Here is a 20131-nt window from a genome sequence, read left to right as displayed (position 1 = left end):
AAAGTTCCTCCATATTGACATTAAGGGTGTGTACCTCAATAGAATCCTCTTTAAGTGACTACTGGCTGATACATGGACGTCAACAGCTCACTATATTGCCCCTACCCCTGCATTCTCTGCTTGTATTCCACTGTATAATCTGCCTCTAAACCCCCCCTCCCCCAACCCCCCCACACATTAAAGACTAAAAGTGTTAGTACTCTGAAACACAAATAAATGATATCACTTATTGCCTGATGGATGATATACAAGATATCCATTTTTGATGTTGATCAATATCATGTGACTAAGCAATGCCTTTCTGTACATTTTGGAGCAGCCGAGCTCGCCGTCGTCTTCAGGGCTTTGGGTTTAATTTAGTCGATGGCCGACCACTCATCCTATTCACAACTTTTGAAAATAAGCAATCCTTTACAAACTGTTCTCCCATTTCCCCCAGGTAGGATCTCTACACGTTCATTCATAATCTGTGACGAAGATGCTCTTGATGCCGCTCAACCAGCCTCTTTTGAGCTGTGCACTGAAAGACTGGCTGAGCAGCAGCTAAAGGTGATAGGTCCAATTCTTTTGTTTTCACTTTTTTTCTGTAAGGGACCACCTCCAGCCATCTTAAATTTATTTCCAGGCTCTCTCTCTTCGACTCCTGGGTTTTGAAAATCCTGGCACCTGCAGTTTGCGCCTTGCCAAGGTGGTAAGAGTAATGAGGTAACTCGCTGAAATTTCACCCAGATTCAAGTTATTTCCACGGGAAATATTGTTGAATCTCTTATCCCTAGCTAATTATAAAGAAACAAGAATGACATTTTGTCAGTATTCTCCCAACCACCTCTGCTCTACCTCCCAAACAACCCAACAGTCAACCACTACAGCCCACCCCCCCTTACCATTTCCCCCCACCTGTTCCCCCAGTGTCTCTACACACAACCTCACTGAAGGAGAGAGGGTGAGAAAGTGATTCCCATTTCATGCCATGGTCTCTTTCCCTGGCAGTCTGCGGTCGTTGAAGGTGTGCATGTTGATGACCTCCTCCGTTTTCACCATGACGGGCGGCTGGGGCTTGTGTTTGAGCCGGCGCTGGCACTTGAGGGAAACCCGCAGCTCGTCCACCATGGCACTGCAGAAGGACCTCTGCGGAGGAAAATAGAAAAAAAAAGGAGAACAGAATGGGTTTCAGACTGCTTCCCCTCGTCCAAATGTTATGGGCAAGAGAACAATCCTGTTCTCCCTGCAGGCAACCTCATTTTGTAGCCCACCCCTCCTCAACACCACCCACTACCTCAGCTCTGAGCTGCCACAGGGGGGAAATGGTGAAATACACAGTGAAGCAGGCTAGGAATGCTGGATGGGGATGGGGAAAGGAGTTGGATGGAGGGAGGGTGCAGTTCCAAAGGCTGCGTGGTAGAGTGTAAAATGTAAAGAGATGGAATCACTTAACAGTGTCCAAAAACATCTGTGGTGGTTTTGTGGTTATTGCTGGCCATGCAGGACTTTTTATGCATACAGTGTATGATGCACTGGGTTTGAAACATCCATGCTTGTATAGTCTCAGTAAGGGTTTCACATCATCAATCTGCAATATTCAATACATTGCAACAGTAATTTTGTAATTAACCTTTTGAATCCTAGGCTTCTTTTCCTCGGTTTTCAGTCCCTTTATTTTACAGGCTTTTAGCAGAATCGTTACATGTCTTAGCCAGGCATATGCGCCCACAGGTTTTCAACACACAATTGTCACCATGAATAGGAACTGTTAGCAGTTCCTTTTTGCACTGTGACCATGGATGTATCACTATCACTGGATTACTATGACACATGAAAATCAAAAACATAACGATTATAAGGCAAGATTTGACCTTGAAAAGGAGGGGTGTGCATATTAATGCAGATTGAGTCCACTGGGTGCAAAAGTTGTGTCATTTTAGTGTGTTAATCAACTTTTACTCAGCCTGTCTCATGTACATGAACATGAAGAGTTATTCATTGTTTCTCATGATGCCTTTCCACATTCACAGATATCGGTGTTAACTTGTGTTTTCCACAACCCTGTCTCCAGAAAAAAGCACTGATATCGGACAATATTGCAAAAAAAACCCATAATGTTAAATTACAAAGTTTTTAAAATTCTGTCTGTCTGTAATATCTACACATGGCACCTATGGTATGGTTAAGGTCAAGGTAAGACTATGGTTATAGACAAAAAAGTAAATGAATAAATAAACTATGGATAAGGCTAAGCAACTAAACCCATTAGGGTTAGGGTTAAAAAAGATTGAGGTTGAGTAAAAAAACAAAAGTAATCATTAATTGCAGGTCCATGAAGTGACACAAACTCTGCATGAAAGCAGTGATACATGACACGCTCATCCACATCCTAACTTTTTGCCTTGCTACATAAAGGCACATTACTTTCTACACTGGCACATTGAACATTGGTCATAAACCGTGAGCTGCAGAATCATCCAATATGAATGTAATTCTTTGAGGTACTGGGCTGTTCCTCTAGTACATGCAGATACAAACAATAGTAGGTACATTGATTATGATGGTATTGTAGCTTTACAGTAGTGCATTCCTACATTTAGAGACAGTTTGTCATGTCTTCTCAGGCTGCACTCCACTTTATTGGTTGTTAAAAAAATGCCGCCTCTGCACTGCAGGCCTGTTTGCAGCTTAACTCCCAGTCTTGGAGTCAGGAGGTGTAGACAGGAGACAGTGTAGACACCAACCAGCTGGAGTTACTAGAGTAGCAAGGACACAATCCTTCACTGGCTTCCCACCAGCCAACACTGCCAGTTGTACTGGATGGAGCCAGCTGACCTGAGATTGAACCCAGATACCAGATGCTGATTTCAGGCTGAATAATTACAATTTTGCATGTTGAAACATCATGAAATACTTTGTACCATAATGGAGGATCAATAGCTATACACCCAGTGGCAAACAATGCTCTTCTACTACACCTCGATTTTTCATTGTGTGTGACAGAGTAGCTGTCCTAGAAGTACTTTATCTCCAGGTTACATCACATCATTTGGTGTAGGTTTGGACAGTTTTCCACAGAAAGAAGAAAATGACACCACCGTACACCAAAATGTACTGAGTACTGTTCTTTTTGGTGTTTAGACCTTACCAGTGTTTTTGCATGCTTTGGATGCAGTTTTAGTTTATTACACTATGCTATGAAAATCAACCTTCAAGAGACATGAAGCTTGTTTGAGCTTGTTTCAAAGGTTTGTTATAGCTGCATGATAATATTGTTGAAAGTACACGTGGGTTCATTTGAAAAGACAGGGAATTATCAGGAATTTAAACCTGAAGCAACAACTAATACTGTGTATTATCCTTCCACAGTAATGCAGAATGAACATGTTTCTAAAGTTCTTTCATGACCCTGGAAGTATTGCTGTTGTTTCTGAAGTCAAAACAAGCCAGTAAGTGGACCTTAAGTGGACAAGAGCAAAAGCAGATATGGTCACTTAATTACAGAACACAGGTACGTTTCAAGTGTCTGCCAGTTGATTTCTTGCCCTAATAAACTGATTGGAAACCACTGGCTGTGTGGTACCAAGGAAAGAATAATGTGCAAAAATGTTCCCTGGTAAAAATGCATAAATCCTGACATCAGTAAAATTAGGGTCATGTTTATGAGAAGCAAAATATCTAATGTTGAAGACTTATTTGTTTGGATGACTTGCTAACTTGCTGCAGTTCAGGAGACTCTTCTGCATTGAATATAACTGGCTGGTAAACTGGTTGGTAAGTACTGATCAGGATCCTGCATCAGCTGTGTTAAATTCTACTGGTGAGTACATGTACACTGAGAAAAAAATCTCCACATAGATTGTGATGAATCACTTTGGACAAATAAGCCAAGTCTCCAGTGGGGATAAGACACTTGTTTGTGTTCCACCCCCACTTTGTAACTTAACTCAATCAGACAGCTGGATTGCTACAGATCTTCATTTAAATAGTGCAGATTTATCCACAGGCTGTGATTCTCATACTGTAGCTGAACATCTGGACACCATGACAAACAATTTCACTGTATAGAGCCTGTCTGGATATGAATTACATGAATACATAATTAATGCAAAGACTTATGCATAATTGAATGATTAAATGTATCCACATTCTGTGTAACCCATTAAAGGGAAACCAATCCTCAAAAAAGAATACCGGTACTACAGCTGTGATGTGAAGACAGTTCTGTCTCAATTTTCTCAATATATACAGTAGAAACATGAAAACGAGACATATTACATTTTCTGTCCTTATCCTAAATCTCTCAAGCAATTTGAAAACTACTGTATTAATATGTGTCTTCAATGATGTCATCAGAGCAGTGCTGTACTGTACTGTGACAGAAATAAAGAGAGAATGCTTTGACATGAAGATAGATGTAAAAAAGAACCCCATCTTTCTAAAGCAAAGCACTCCATAACTAATATGAGAGGTGGTCATGTGACAGTTACAGAGATATAAGAGGAGAGAATATTATAGCCTACAGTAGGTGGTGTTACACTGTCAGCTACAACACAAGATGATACTGGACAGAGCTGCAGAAACACCCTGAGGCGGCTGGTGACAACTAATACTGAAATGTAGAAGCTGCTTTGTCAAAATATGCTAATAAAAATCATAAAATCTTCAATAAAACTCTCAGTAAATTGGCAGCCATGATGAATGGTGGTTTGATCATGGTTCAGTGGTGAACAGAATATTAATTTTGCATTAGGTTTGTCTAGTTATATATTTCATTTTAGTTCATTTTTAATTTCTGTACTAGATTTAAATTTCAAATTCATTCAGATTAAAGGATAAGTCTGAGATTTTCCTTTTTTTTATATTGTCAACAAATCCGATGTGCAGAGCCAAACCAACAATGAACTGATCTACTAAGTATTGTGTGTGTATCCAAAGTCTGATACAGGGGTGTTGGCTGCAGTGTTAATCATTAGGGGCTGAGCTCAGATTCTTCTCCATCAAAAAACTTTTAAACACGTACTTCTAAGTAGACTGTTTCCATGCATTGTTTTTTTTTTCATGCATGTGGGTGCTACGCATTGCTTAAAACATTTGAAAATTGGAGAAGGAAGAGTTTGGATTCAATTTACCACATAATCTATACATGAATATTCCAGCCACTCAAATGTCTCAAACCAAACTGAGCATCATATCAGATACCTACTACCATTATTACAAGCCTACATGATGGAAAATCCTCAAAACCCATAATACAATGGCAATTTCACAAATGAGAGTTGAAAATGGCTAACTACTGAAAGTGACTTTCATCATTTGGTTGCAAAATCATTGCTGATGGACCTAATGGATATGAACCATAATATATGATTACACAATATACTGTATATTACTATATATTAGCTAGCTAAGGTGCAATGCAAAGTACGTTAGCTGCATATAACTTATGCTCTGCTCATATTATGTTCACGTAACTTGGAAGTCATAAAGTCATTTAGACATCTTGTTTCCTGGCTCAACATGAGAGGATGTTTGTGCCACTGCTTCAGATTCAACCCCTTTACTGGTTAAAAATCTTCGTATATCCATTTTTTCCTCACACTGACAGACTGTGTGAGCTGGTGTTTGGCGTAGTAACCCCATCACCTGAAGAACTGACAGAGACCTGCCATGTATTTTCCTGGTCCTGCTTGCCTCCGTTCCATTCACTGAAGATACAAAATTACAACACCGCCGTCTTCTTTAGTGACAAACCAGTCAAAGTGGAGAATTATTCAGGACTAAAGAAAACTTTTTCGGGGCTACAGCGTCACATCTGCACCTGAAAACCTAAGGGTTTTCTGGTGCAGATGTGACACATTTGGTCCCACACATGTCCTGTATTGTTGCAGTCTGTGACTTATGCAAGTGTTCAGTCTGCCTCTCTCTGCATCGCATATGCATTTAGGGGAGGACAGCGCAAATAATTGGAGGAAACATGTTAACAGAGATTAACAAAAATGAAGTAGTTAGGCTTTCATTAATGAACACAATATCTGATTACTGTAACACAAACGAACATGGGGAGTCTTTATTTTGTTAAGACACTGTGAATGTTTAGCTGCATTTACCTCAGTAAAATCCATATCAACACCATCTCCACCTCCACCTGCTGCACTCTGAACTGGAAGACTGTCCCTGGAACAATTCAGGACCTAACTCCTGACTGCAACTGCTGCCTTAGTAAATCAGACACTGAATACACAAAGATTGCAGTCATAAACTCATAGACAACAACTTTGCACACGGTAAAATGCCATTTTCTTCATAAATCTGGCCCTCAGTGTTGTAAAACACCAGGGTGTCAACCTGTGAGCAGCTCAAGGAGAAATTTAAATTGATCTCAGCTACTTCAGTATCAGACAGATCTGTTTAAGTTAGAAATTCCCTATGTGGTCAACAGTATTCACTGAATACTGTGGATTTTCCAAGATTATCTTGACACCTGGAGCCATCCTCCCAATCAACTCAAGCAGCAGTCTGTGACAGGTAATGTTAACATACAGGACATCACAGGAGTATGTCTTTAGACAGATTTGTAATGGCTCATTGGATTTGATATGAAACAATGACTATATAACTGCTAACTCTCACTCACACTCTTACTTTGAATGTGTACATCATATATGGATACATCAACTTATCTATCCATGCTATAATAGTACCTGCTTATCCTTAGTCTGTAGGTTACCTGCCTGTACTGCATGAAAAGCCTATTCTATCACAAGTCTGATACATGAAGACAGAAAACCATTCAAATCTACGGGCCACTGAGAGTTACTAGTTCACCTGACCTGGATGTTTTCATGCCTGCACGAGGAAACTAGAGCAGCCAGAGTAAACCCACACAGACATGAGGAAACATACAAACTCCACACAGAAAGGATTTGAAACCTTCTTGCTGTGAGATGTATGCATACCCCCAAAGGGTTAAAAGGACTATTAGTCGGACAGTGTTTACACACAAGGGATGTGGATACCTTAACTACCCTTAAAACTGAAATTCAGCCCTTCATAATAGTTGTTTCATTTGAATTACATGTGTTGGAGTATATATAGGAGTATTTATATCATTAACAGCATTGTGAATGCTCACTTCTGATCCCGAGTCAAGACAGCAGTGTCACAGACATTCTACAAAGGTAATGACATCACTGTAGGGTACTGAAGAAATACAATTTACTGAGCTTTCAGAATTTTAGATTATTCTCAAATTTGTGCCTAGTTTATAAAATTTTAAATGGTTTGGCCCCTCTTCCGTTATGTGACTTTGTGTACACTTGCTCAGTAAGTTCTACTAGATCCTCCAGAATATCCTCTATACAAGATTGTACCATACCATGTCATCACTATGCATTTGGGCAGTCAGCTTTCTCTGTGAAAGCCACAACTCAGTGGGATGTCCTACCTGATGATATGAAGAACTGTAGTTCAATCAGTATGTTCAAAACCAAATTAAAAAATCTGCTAGAAGCTACTCACCTCTGTAACCACTGAATCTACATTTCACCTCATGGTCATGAATGCAAATAATCTTGCTTTTAATTTGACAAACTTACATTATTAATTTCTAGTTGACATTGTGGGCGTGTGTGATGTGCTATTGTGTGTAGCTTTGTATTTTGTATGGTGTCCTGTGTGTTTTTTGCTTTGTACTGTTTGTTATTGTGCTGTTATATGTTTTAATTGTGACCTTCCGAATGGACTGCAGATGAAAATTATCTATAAGCTAAATCTGGTACAGTACATTAAATGGTAACATTTATGTTTAACACTGTATACGGTCCCAGTAAATACATAAATAAATTAATGAATAAATAAAGATGGAATGGAGAGAAAATGCTGCAGATATCTGGTGGGCTACAAAGTGAAGTCTGGGGGGTCAACAATGGTATCATTATTATTGTTACCATGGAAACACAACTCTTACTGTAATTCTGGAATACCTTACAGTGGAGTGGATAACATTTTAGGCTAGTAAGCCCTAGTTTAGTAGTGTAATATTGCGCAGGTATCTTACTCTTTGACCAATAGGCCCTAACATGTGATGTTCTGTTATGAGGATGTCCCGTCAAGAGGAGCATCACATGTAATGAATAACTACAATGTTTTCTACACAACGTATTTCAATTTTAAGATGATTTACCACCAGCAAAAATTCACTTTAAAGGACGGGGTCACAATTTTTCGAGTCTGTCTTATACTATAGTCAGGAGTCCAAATGTACAGTGAAACATGTTTTTCTTGCTGTAATCATTCCTCCTGTTCATACTGACCATTAGAAGATCCCTTCATAATGCACTTACAATGGAAGTGATGGAGGACAAAATCCACAGACCTCCTTCTATGCAAAAATGTATTTAAAAGTTAATCTGAAGCTAATATGAAGCTTCAGCGTCCAAATGAGTCAAATCAAGTAGATATCTTTCAACGTTACAGTCTTTTTAGTGCCAAAGTTCTTCTTTTTGTTACTATACTTCCACCACAGCTCAACAGGGAAACACTGTCCGAGGAAACACAAAGAGGGAATTTGATGCTAAAAAGACTGTAAATGTGTCAGATATCCACTTGATATGACTAACTCAGACTGATGAAGACTCATATAAGCTTCACATCAACTTTTAAATGCATTTTGCACAAAATGACTGTGTGGACACACTGTGGATTTTGGCCTCCATCACTTACATTGAAAACACATTTGAAAGATCTTTTAATAGCCAGTATGAAGCAGTGAGGAAACCTCTTTCAGTGTTCATATGGACAACTGACTGTTGTTGTAAGACAGACTTGAAAACTTGTGAACCTGTCCTTTAAACTCTCAAAAGTGAAGCTCTAACAGCAACTGCATTAGTGTGCATCTGTATATGGTGGATGGCTGGAGGAAATGGTGTGGATCATCAGGGAGTTGTGCATTAAGCAGATTGATGACACGCAAAACTGTGCTTTGTGGTGGATTTACATACACAAACACACACTCAGAAACACAAGACACAGCTGAAACTCACTCATACAGGACTATGCAGAACATGTTAAATACATACACAAACACAAACCCCACAGGCATCTCCACACGTGCCCACACACTCTCAGTGAGCAGTGGGTTTTACAGGCCCATAGAGTATCATCACTTATTGATGCACATTGTATCTCGTCGGACTTGAATCCTATGTTGCTGCATGCCCAATTAAACTGCTGCTTCTTCACATTCTCTCCTCTTTTCTCATAAGCTGCAGTGGCATCTGCAAATACTGTGTGATAGAACACCAGCAGCTGGGAGCGGAGCAGTCCTGCTCCTGGAGCGGCTACATGGAAAAGCCATTGTGTGTGTCTGCTCCTGGATAATGGGAGTTTATTGTGACGAACAAAGTGTTCTGTTGTATTTGAAAATGATCATTAGCACTGTATCTCAGTGTATACTTATCCTATATAGTTATATTCACATGCAGGCGGGATGGAGACACAATGAATGTGACTAGATGTGAGGTCTTCCAGTGTGTATTATAATCACTCACATGCTAATTTAAAGGCCAGCATTACAATTACTAATCTGCCCCTGTGACCATTTATAATGCCATTTATTGATAAAGAAATGGCAGAGGTGCTATTTTAACATCAAAAAATCGATTCCACCTTGATTCTGAGACAATAACTGTAAACAAGTGAATGGCTGCCTGTGTCTTTCTATTTCATGCAAATTTGCTGAATTGAACTTACTGCAGCATCAGAGATGTGTCACTAAATAAAAAGGTAGCATCTAACAGTTTCTTTTTTTTGGTACTAGGTTTTACAATAGCTGATTAAAACACTGATATCATATCCTATATTGTATGTTTTATTTGGCTGTTACTAGAACAAGCTAATGCTACAATCAGCTGATGGTGTAAACAGCAACAATGCCACTCGTTATACAGCAGTACTGAGTGGCAAAGAGGTTGTGACATGACAGGAAAAAAAACTGTGATTACTGTGATAACTTTCAAGTACATTCCTTGTAGTTTGAATAATTTTTATATATGAGGTTTACTCAGAGTAATGTCGGCTTTAGCTTTAACCTCAATAGAAACTTGTGTTAAGCTTTTATGCAAGTTTCTTCAGAAGCTACATTAACCATATGCTACTTGTGACTGGCCAGTGCAATGAAATTATAGTCTTTGTGCCTTGTATTGTGTGCCAACAGGTCAGGCTTGATGAGAAAATATGCTTAAGTGCTTTAAATTACACAAAACAGAAAGAGAAAACTCTTCCACCCTCAGAAAACTAATCCTGTGCAGTGAAGTTAAGAACCTAGGAAGAGAGATCATAGAAAATGTGGAAATAATTGACAAATATCCATGCAATGATAATGTGTGTGGGGCAAAAACAAAATCAAAAAACTGTATTGGAACTACTGTTGGTCAACCTTGGAGAAAATTTGACTTTACTACTGCAACACATAGGGGAAGCAATTACCTGGTAATGGATGAATGTGTCTGCCTATTAGACGATTTGTTCTTTCTCTACTTCTCCTACGATTTCAGTTCCACCAAATGGTTGCTGAATCCATGTTTTATTCTATGTTTTTATTTATTGCTTTATTTAAAGCTGGAGTGTTTTGTCTCCCCCTTCTGGCAGTGATTCTGGCAGTGATTGCCTGACACAGGCATGCAGCAGGCTCTCATGCGCACCCCAAATGACAGGCACATAGAGAGGGCTGGTAAAAACAGACCAAAAATGTATTTTTGAATGGTCCAGCAGCCCACCAGGTTTTTATCTCAAAACAGTATGACCGATAGCCAATTCACCACTGGACATAACTTACTGTTGGGGCTTTAAAATGGTGGATAAATTGTTTTGATCGTCACACAACCCCCGTGAAATGAATCATTTCACTATCAGAATTTGATCCGTTCAGTCCGATAACATTTGGAAAGTCTAGAAGAGCCGCATGATTAACAGCCAGTGCGGGGATGTCTCCCCCGACATGAGATTTAAAAACTCTGTATACTGTGACATACAGACAGATTTATCTGGCAGTGATAGGCTTCATCAACATTTAGTGAACTCATTTAATAAGGGCTTGAATGTAACGGATGTTCATTTATATGTAAAAGTTCTGTAATAAGTTCTTAATAAACATTGCTGAGTTAGCTGGCCAGTCCCTGGACACATCTTACCCTAAAAAAACACTCCAAATACAATTTTAGTTTTAGGATTCGTAGCATTTAGTTTAAATAGATTTAACATCACAGTGATGAGGATGTTATCAGAACTGTACAGTTATGTAAAAATAATGCATATACAGAAAACATTAGCAGTGACTGTGCCACTTATGTGACAAGGCTACCACACCGTGGTTTGATTTCTATACATAAATTATTACAAGCTATTATCATTAAAGCTGTATGCAGTTGAAAAAGCTGAGAACACGTATCAGTGATTTTATGGTGTATTATCATCTTATAAAATTGTGGTGAACATTTTGGGCAAATGGTCTGTTTACACAAACAGCAGGCACAGAGCAACATCAGCATTGATTTGGAGTTGTGTTTGTGGCCATGTGATGGATGTAAGTCCAACAGTTACTCTCCTTTTAGCTCTGGTTTGGTCTCCACCTACTCCTGAGAAAAAATATAAATATATAAATATGTTCACCAGCTAGTCACTATCTTTTTCTGTCTGTCTGCTGAACCTAACTCTGTACAAACATTTTCATTAGTTGCCTCCTCATATGACAATGAGGTAGATGGGAGCAAGGAAAAACAAAACAATGAGCTAAAATGGTAAAAAAAAAAAAGCTGCAGAGATTCTCTGTGGGTTCGTCTATATGAGTGAGCCCTTTCCCATTACACACAGTCATTTGATCCTTTTTAAATATAAAATGATTGATTGGAGCAGCTTTTAGAGTAACAGCGCCACAGAAGTGAAGCAGAGGTTACCATCGATTCATTTGTATACAAGAATTTTGACAAAGCATCACAATTAATTCAGATAATTATCTGTTAGCATTTAGCATTTAAAATGCTACATTTAGCACCTTTAAGTTGACAATTTTAGGATTATGTGTATAATTTAAAACCACCATCTCTGCTGTTTGTACAGGCATGAAATGTCTACCTACCAAACAGATGACATTTCTAAAAATATATACTCTTCTTATGTATTTTTCACAGTGCACCTGCTGACTGTCTAAGCCACTCTGAAACAGGCTTTTCATAGCTATTGATTTTCCTCCCTGTAAAATTAAATGGCATTGCAGTGTTTTTACCAGTAACAGCCATACAGCTCAGGCTTTGGGGAGCACTGGGCCCACTCTGCTCGGGCTCAGGGGACACATCGCCATCATAGCTGCCTGCTAGTGGCACGTTGGATTGATGGCGGCTGCTTAGGGTCATTGGATTACAGAGTTTTTATGACACTCAACAATCAGCCACAGCTGTACCGCCACTCAGCACTGTGGGACAGCTCAGAGGAAGGGCCTGTCTGCTTTAAGGAGAACGGAGATGTCGTAAATCTGACGCTGAGAGCAGACATTGAAAGGGAAAAAGGTACATTTAGTCCATGAGATTATTTACACAGGCACAAATGATTAACGGTTTAATAAAACTGTATATCATGAAGACATTTCCAGGTGGATATGGTTGGTTTAATCTCATACTGTATGGATTTTATAGATGCAGTAATCTAAAAGTAATCAGGAGAAGAGATGATTCATGGAATACATGTTTAGCAGATACACTAATCTGGAAAAGACACCAAAATCCAAAGGTCCCTCACCTGTGATAGTGAATTAATGGGCTCCGTTTAGCTTGAATGGAGGAGGAACAGATGTGAAGCTGTGATGCAGATGGGATGGGGCACGGCTGCACTGTAATCCTCAGTTTACTCTACGTCTCTGGCCCCCGGTGGGCAGTAAATGATTAGCTGCTCTGAGGGTTTGTGTAATCTGTGGGCTCCTCTGAGCTGTCATACACATTTGGTGCAGTGCAGTCTGCATTCTGCTCAGTGGATGAACTGTGTTCTGATTGCTGTTTCATTCTTTGTCTGTGTGCACGTCCACCTGCATGCTTATTTTTGTGAATACAAATGTTTGTGAAGAGGAACTCAACAACTGATAAAATAGTGAGAGATTTTATGTCCACACTAAAGGCCATTATTTTAGTCCTGAAAGTCAGACTATGACCAAATATGTGTTCCACTATTCTGACACACCCACTCTGTCCCTGTTGTCCATGAACGATTTTGGAATCTGTCAAGAAGCTAAAAAAAAGAGGTGAATCTGTATTTATGAATGAGCTTTATGTGTAAGTGAGATGTGAGTATTTTTACAATTCTGAAGCTCCAGTTCAGCTTGTGGAATTCTCTCTGCTCTTCACACCTTCTTTTCTCCCCAGGAGTAAGAGGATCATCATAGGGGATGCATTTTCACAATTTCTAATAATGCAAAATTTCACAAGGAATTTAAAAAAAGAAAAAAAGCATCTGCAATTACAGATTTGAATATATACGTATCAAAAATCAATAATAGACCTTCGAGGTTGTAAACTCTGTATATATCTATCTATATCTATCTATCTATCTATCTATCTATCTATCTATCTATCTATATATATATATATATATATATATATATACATAAACAAGCAAATCAATCTGAAAGTTACAGTCTCATGAAGACCTTTTTTCAAATGAACTGGAAACACAACATGAGACTGACATATGTATTTACAAGAGATATAAAATTGTTAGTTTTTTCTATTTTTGAACCCATAGACCTGGCAGATTGGAGTTATATTTATACAGATTTCTCAGATGTAGAGCTGAATTGAGGACAAAAATGTAACTGATCATCTTAAAGATCCAATGAAATTGGTTCTTGAACTGCTACTCCCTGGAAAATAATGCATCTTCAGTGGTGAAAATCCTGTCTTTCTGCTTGCCCTATCAAATCAAACTGACTTTTATCTCCATAACTAAAAAAATAGAGCTAAAACAGAGCCAAAGAACCTCAAGTTTTTGGTGTGTTAGTTGTCTGAAAAACCTGAATGGTAAAAAAAAAAACATTGGAAAAATTATAACAAAAGAAATGTGATGTGTTGATTTTGGTGATGAGGTTAAAAGTCCAGCAAAACTATTATATACAGTACACACAGTATACACATGTACTGTATATACTATGTACACTAAACATGAAGAACAACTGGAGACTGGTCTCTTGTGGTCTCACAATAAAGTTGTTGCTGGAGTTTTGACCTTTTCAGACTATTCCCTTTCTCCATGCACCTTGGAAGTAGGTGCAAGAATTCCCTACTCTGTGCAGGCCGGCTATCTAGACTGCTCCAAGTGACTAGTTTGAACTTAGGACAGCTGGGCTAACTACCTCATCCAGACACCAACTTTAATCAGGAAATAATAGATTTTAATGAAAAGAGAAGAGAGAGACATGAGGTGTGTCCCGTTTCAGAGTCTGCCAGATTAAGTCATGCATTTCAGAATTTAGCACCAGGGTGTTACGGCAACTTTCATGATGCCCAGATTAAGGGGTTGTCATTGTCAACAGTCAAACAGTGTACCAGGTTAATGGCAAATACATCGAGACATTACATTTCTCAGGTGTAATGTGTAAGCATGACTGTGACTGCCTACATGTAGGGACCCAAGCTGCTAACAATGACAATGGAGCCTGTGTTTGTCCACTATGATTTCCCTCCTGCGGTGGCTTTTTCATTGGTTTACTTCATGCAATGGCAAATACATATTGGACAAGTTATGACTGTCAGACTTTACAAGTTGAAGTAACTGAACAAACACAGCATAAGGAAGTAGCTAGTGTAGCGAGGGCCGCATAGGATACAACAGCTTAGAGTTACGTTAATATTGGATGATTCTGCACAGCATGATTTATGTCCAATTTCAATGTTCAGTGCCAATCCAGCAAGTAGTGAGGTAGAAAGTAGGGGTGTGGAGGTTTAGGTTGTGGATGGTTGTGTATTGCATCTGATTTTTATATCTCACTACACACCGTCAATTGTTTGCAGTTTTATAAGCTGTAACCATACCTTTTCCTAACCTTAACCACATATTTTAGTTGCCTAACACACCATACCTTAAATATAGTTTATTTGCCATAACCACAGTCTTTTCCTGACCTCAACCATAATCTCGTAGCAATGCACAGATATTGCAGAAAGCAAAAATTTTAAAATGCAGAATCGTCCGATATCATCATGCATTTCTGTTGATACATTGATATTTGGGCAAAAGAAGGCTGTATGTCTTGGTCACCTTTAAAGGAGGATTGAGGCGGCCCAGGCTGTCTGTCACGACATACCAGTTTGATGCTGATATGGGAAATAGCTTCAAATTCGGTGAAGGCTTTTTGATTCCAGCCAACGAGGTTTAGCTCAACCACTAAATTTGTTTTTTCCTCAAAGGAACTCTGCCTGCAGAGCTAAAAGACTCCAACCTGCCATGTAGCTGAGACCAACCACCTGGATCATTAGACTGTTTCTTTCAGCACAGACATCTCAACCTGTGCATGTGTGTGAGCATCCATATGCATGCAAGCGTGTATGCATGTGTGTGTGTTTGTGTGCGCGCTGGGGCGATGAGATGGGTTCCTCACACACAGCTGCTGGTCCCTGCACCCCGAGAGCCAGGTTAGTCTGCGGCAGCCTCAGCAGCAGGCAGGAAGAGAGGAAAAAGCAGCAGGAGGAGGAGGAGCGGGAGGAGGAGGAGTGGGAGAAGGAAGCGGAGGAGGAGCTGAGGGAGGAAGAGGAGAGGAGAGAAAGGAGCAGGAAGCAGAGGAGGAGGAGGAGGAGGAGAAGGAGGAAGGGGACAACCATGGTAATCATGGAAATCTGACAGACTAGCATGGAGATGACAAAGAAATGCTCCACTGAAAGTCTATGAGGCATGTGATTTAGTGGAAAATTATGGAGTCTAAAATCAGTTTTCTGAAAGATTTAACTTAGGTTAAATTAGCAAGAATAATTTTCTAAAGCATATTTTAACACACATTGACATCTTTGGGGGGAAAAAAATGGAACACACTGTCTCTTCTGCCTTGACTGTGCTCTTTCTTTAAATAAGACATAATGGAAGCAGAGGATTATACTTCCATCTGTCCAGAACCCATAGATGGTCAAAACTTTAACAGTTTGTGACTAAACAAATACGAGTAACACTAACTTTTTGAGAAATGCTCTTGTTTGCCGTCTTACCCAGATGAATTACACAAAGGCTAGCAGGAGGAAACTGCAAGTCTAGCTCTGTCAAAAGTGAAGAGCTTTTATATTCACATTAGTTCACACCTTCAGTAACAGCAAATGAGACATTATGGTTGCAGAAGCAGTTTATGAGAGTTCCCAGGAACCCAAAACCCAGGTGACTCCTGCATGTATAGGTGACTAGCCTGCTGGCTCACAAGGTACAACATGTAAACAGAGATCTGTTTGGATGGTATTTATTTCTCTCTATTAATATTGCATGGACTAATCAGTCATTTGAATCCATACATGGTGCAGAATTATATTTTCCTTATACCCAAATATTCATTTATGTCCAAAATTCTTACTGTTTCTTTCTGTGTTCATTTGATTTCTCATTAGGCCTTTCTCTATCTACGTTCTTGTCAATATGGTCCAAATGCCTGTAAGCGTTCTCGCCGCACTCATTTTATCAAGGATGCTTTGGGAGCTGACTTGTGCATGGACAAGTATCCCAGCATGAATACCTCATCAACCAGCAGTATTGGCAGACAATATGAGTCAAACCCACAACTTGAATAATTTTTGCACGGCAAGTGTTATTGAGTCACTGATTTTAGTTTAGAGATGTTGTTTAGGCATTAATTTGGGTGTGAAATTAACCCACAAGAGCAGCTGGTCATCTCAGGAACTAGCAGCCAGTGCCTAAGATTACTGGTGGTACTGAGTAATTCCTTTAAGAAGAAGTTTGGTTTCAGTCAAAATCTAATATTTGTTTTAGTCAAATTGGCTTGGTGAAGGTTAAGTTTCATGATTTTCAATAAACAGTAAATATAGCAGTGCTTTTGTATATTTGGCTACTTATATACACACATCTTGCCATTATTCAATAAAAGTTAAAACATATAGGTCTATAGGTAAATGAAAACATGAAAAGGCAGTGTAGTGCATAATATTATATATTGTTTTGTTGAAAATATCTATTACAGTGAGGATAACTAGTGCACAGGTGTCTTGAAGTGGAATCACCAGAGAGGCGCTTCCTGTTATTGAGTTACACCACCTTAGCACCGAGTTTGAGTTCTGTGCAGCGATAGTCACATGATTTTCTTGTGGAATACCCATCACCCTGCTTAAGATAACTTGATGGAAAGAAGTTTTTCACTTTGGATGGGGGTTAGCTTTTTACTGCTGTTTGCAGTCTTTGTGCAGAGCTAGGCCAAACACTTCCAGGAGCTAACTCTGTACTGGGAGATTAAATTGATCTTCTTTTCAGGCAAACAAGCATATTTCCCAAATTATTGAAGTGTTCCTTTGAAATGAACAAGGCGCCATGTAGTAATGATAATGGAATGTGCTGAAATAATGTAAAGGGAACATACTAGAGACAAAGAAAACAAAGAAAACTGTCATAGTCTTAGTAGGTGAATCAAAATGACAAGCCTACAGAGGTCTATAGCTTGTATAGTTATCAAATGTTTATTAATACCTTTATTAAAACTTTTAACAAGTGTATATGTATAAACCTTTAACAAGTGGTTCATCTGACAATGCTCTCATCTCATGGTATTACAATCTGATTTTAGTAAATGCAGTAGTCTCAAAAACACACAGTTCTGGCGTTTACATGTCTATTTAACCTTTAAAAACACTATTAACAGTTCCTCTATTGTACAAGAGGGTGTATGGCTCATCCCATTATATAAATGACTAGCTGCTATTTTTGCTCCTTTCTAATGTTACAGAACAGAAGTAATTATAAAATGCAAATTGCAGGGTGTGCGCTGTCAAGCATGTGAAACACAACAAAGAGATGCTTAGCACCACATTTTTCAAGTTGACACTTTCAGCATCATGGTGAGAAAACAACCCCATATTGTAAAAAGTAGGTGGTATTCAATTATGTGAGGAGCCTGGAGCAATGAAACAAAATATATGGTTGATTTTCACAATGAAACAAAATAGATGGTTCATTTTCACAGATTAGCTTGATACTAATTAGCACTGGACTGTGGGATCCACAAGCTGCACATAACTGAAGAGTGGATCTTTTTTTGTTTTGTTTTTGCACTCAATAGAAGGATAAAGCAAATCAAGCTCAGGTTAGGGTTTGGCCCATTTATTGGTTTTCATGTATTGGCCTTTTTAAAATATCTCATATCAGCCAGTCTGAGTCATAAACCGCCACAATGATAGAGGTTCCTTCTTGACCAAAACTGCAAAAAAAGAAAAAGATTCCGATGCTGGAGTTTAAGTTTTTCTTTCTTTGCGCATTATACTTTTAATACATTCTTCATTTTAAGACAAAAATACATCCCAGAGTTTCCCATTTCACTGAATTGCAGCGGGGTTCACTTTATTTCTATGACTTAGTAATTAGGGGTTGCATCTATTTAATGTACACAATACTTGCTAATGCCAACATTCATGATTCAAGTAGTTTGCCCTTTATGTAGCAAAGTTTGGAACCTGTCACAATCCAACAGTTAGTCTGCTTTTTAAAAACTATAACCATGATCTTTCCCTAACTTTAACAAAGTATTTTGGTTGTCCTGTCCATACTGTAATTACCATGTGCAGAAAATCTTCCATTTTGTTATTGAACGTTATCTCACACGACATTTGAGGCGAATAAATAAAAATCACCGAAAAAGTTTACTGTCCAGTCCATAATGGAGACTGTCTAGGCCATTGACTGTATATAAAGATGGATGACGCATCTCCACTTCTACTGTTATGCTAAAGTGAAGCCAAAATATCTCCTTTCCAGGAGCTGCTATCTTGCTTGTGTGATGTCATTTGGAGTCAGAGTCTACGCAGTAGAGTCAGGCAGTGGGATGATGGCTCATGGGACACGCCCCCTCAGCCTTCCCACCGCTTGATGGAGGTTTGATGGTGGCTGTCACAGCTGTCAATCATGACCTCACACCCACTTTTTATTTTTATTATGAAATAACTAATTAAAAACAAACTTATTAGAAAAATGAGCACTTGGACAAACATCAGCATGATAAAAACTACCTAAAATGACAGAAACCATCTTTGGGAAAAATTTGTTTGACGTGTACTTTGATTTTTTTAGTTTGGCTCATGTCCCATCCACTAACATGGAGAGGGCGGGATTTATGACCTATACTGCAGCCAGCCACCAGGGGGCGATTGAGATGTTTTGGTTTCACTTTTGGAGAGCTGTCATGACGTCCATTTTTATATACAGTCAATGGTCTAGCCCCACACATATTCAAGATAGGGCACTGTTGTCCTCGATGGGACTCGAGATGCAGTCAGACAGGCAGCATCTTTTTTTATGAGCTATGACAGCTAAGTTCAGAGCCTTTTTCTAATTGAAAGTCAAGTCATTAAAGATTGTTATTTAGTATATCAGAACATTTCATGTCCACAGTATGAACCAGCATGGCAGGACCAAATTTGAGCTGCTGCTTCTCACCTCATTGTGTGACTAGAGATATGACAATTGTTGGGCTGCATTACTGATAAAGGGCCAAATGGATTAGTGAAAATAGAAAGTCTGAAGTTGTCTCCTGGGTGGCAGTTTCTCACTGGAAAAAAAAAGATGTCCAATGACTGCTGGGAACATAATTTCATCTTTCAAGCTGCTTTCTCATCAATGACAGTGTCAGATTGAAACCTTTCCAGAATTTAGAGGGTAATCTCCAAAATGCAGATTTCAATGGATGTAACAGTATATGCTTTTCCTATTGTGTTGGGGTCATTTACCCACAGAGCCAAATAAACAAACTCAGCTTCAAGCTGGGCTGGTCTTGAGGGTTCAACATTGAGAAGAGTAAGCACTACAGGTCAGGATCTGTGTGCAAGTTTGTTTAAAGTATGGATTACATGAAGTTGATAGCGACTGTGGACTTCATACACCACCAGAGGAGTCTGGAGATCCTCTTCATCAGAAA

At 39.0% G+C, this 20131-nt stretch overlaps 1 protein-coding gene across 2 annotated transcripts in view; it reads right to left on the bottom strand.

Moving 5' to 3' along the window:
• Window positions 1-896: 896 nt before the first annotated feature.
• The window catches only part of grik2 (glutamate receptor, ionotropic, kainate 2), a 290842-nt gene continuing 271607 nt past the window's right edge, over window positions 897-20131 (bottom strand). For both annotated transcript variants that reach the window (XM_067602509.1, XM_067602511.1), the window contains one exon: window positions 897-1128. In XM_067602509.1, the coding sequence (XP_067458610.1) occupies window positions 964-1128 (165 nt within the window). In that variant the 3' untranslated portion in view covers window positions 897-963. The remainder of the gene's footprint in view (window positions 1129-20131) is intronic.

Source organism: Thunnus thynnus, chromosome 10 (genome assembly GCF_963924715.1).
Source record: "Thunnus thynnus chromosome 10, fThuThy2.1, whole genome shotgun sequence".
In the NCBI taxonomy this organism is placed as follows: domain Eukaryota; kingdom Metazoa; phylum Chordata; class Actinopteri; order Scombriformes; family Scombridae; genus Thunnus; species Thunnus thynnus.
The sequence above is the reverse complement of the archived record's forward strand: the minus strand, read 5'-3'. Positions and strand labels throughout refer to the sequence as shown.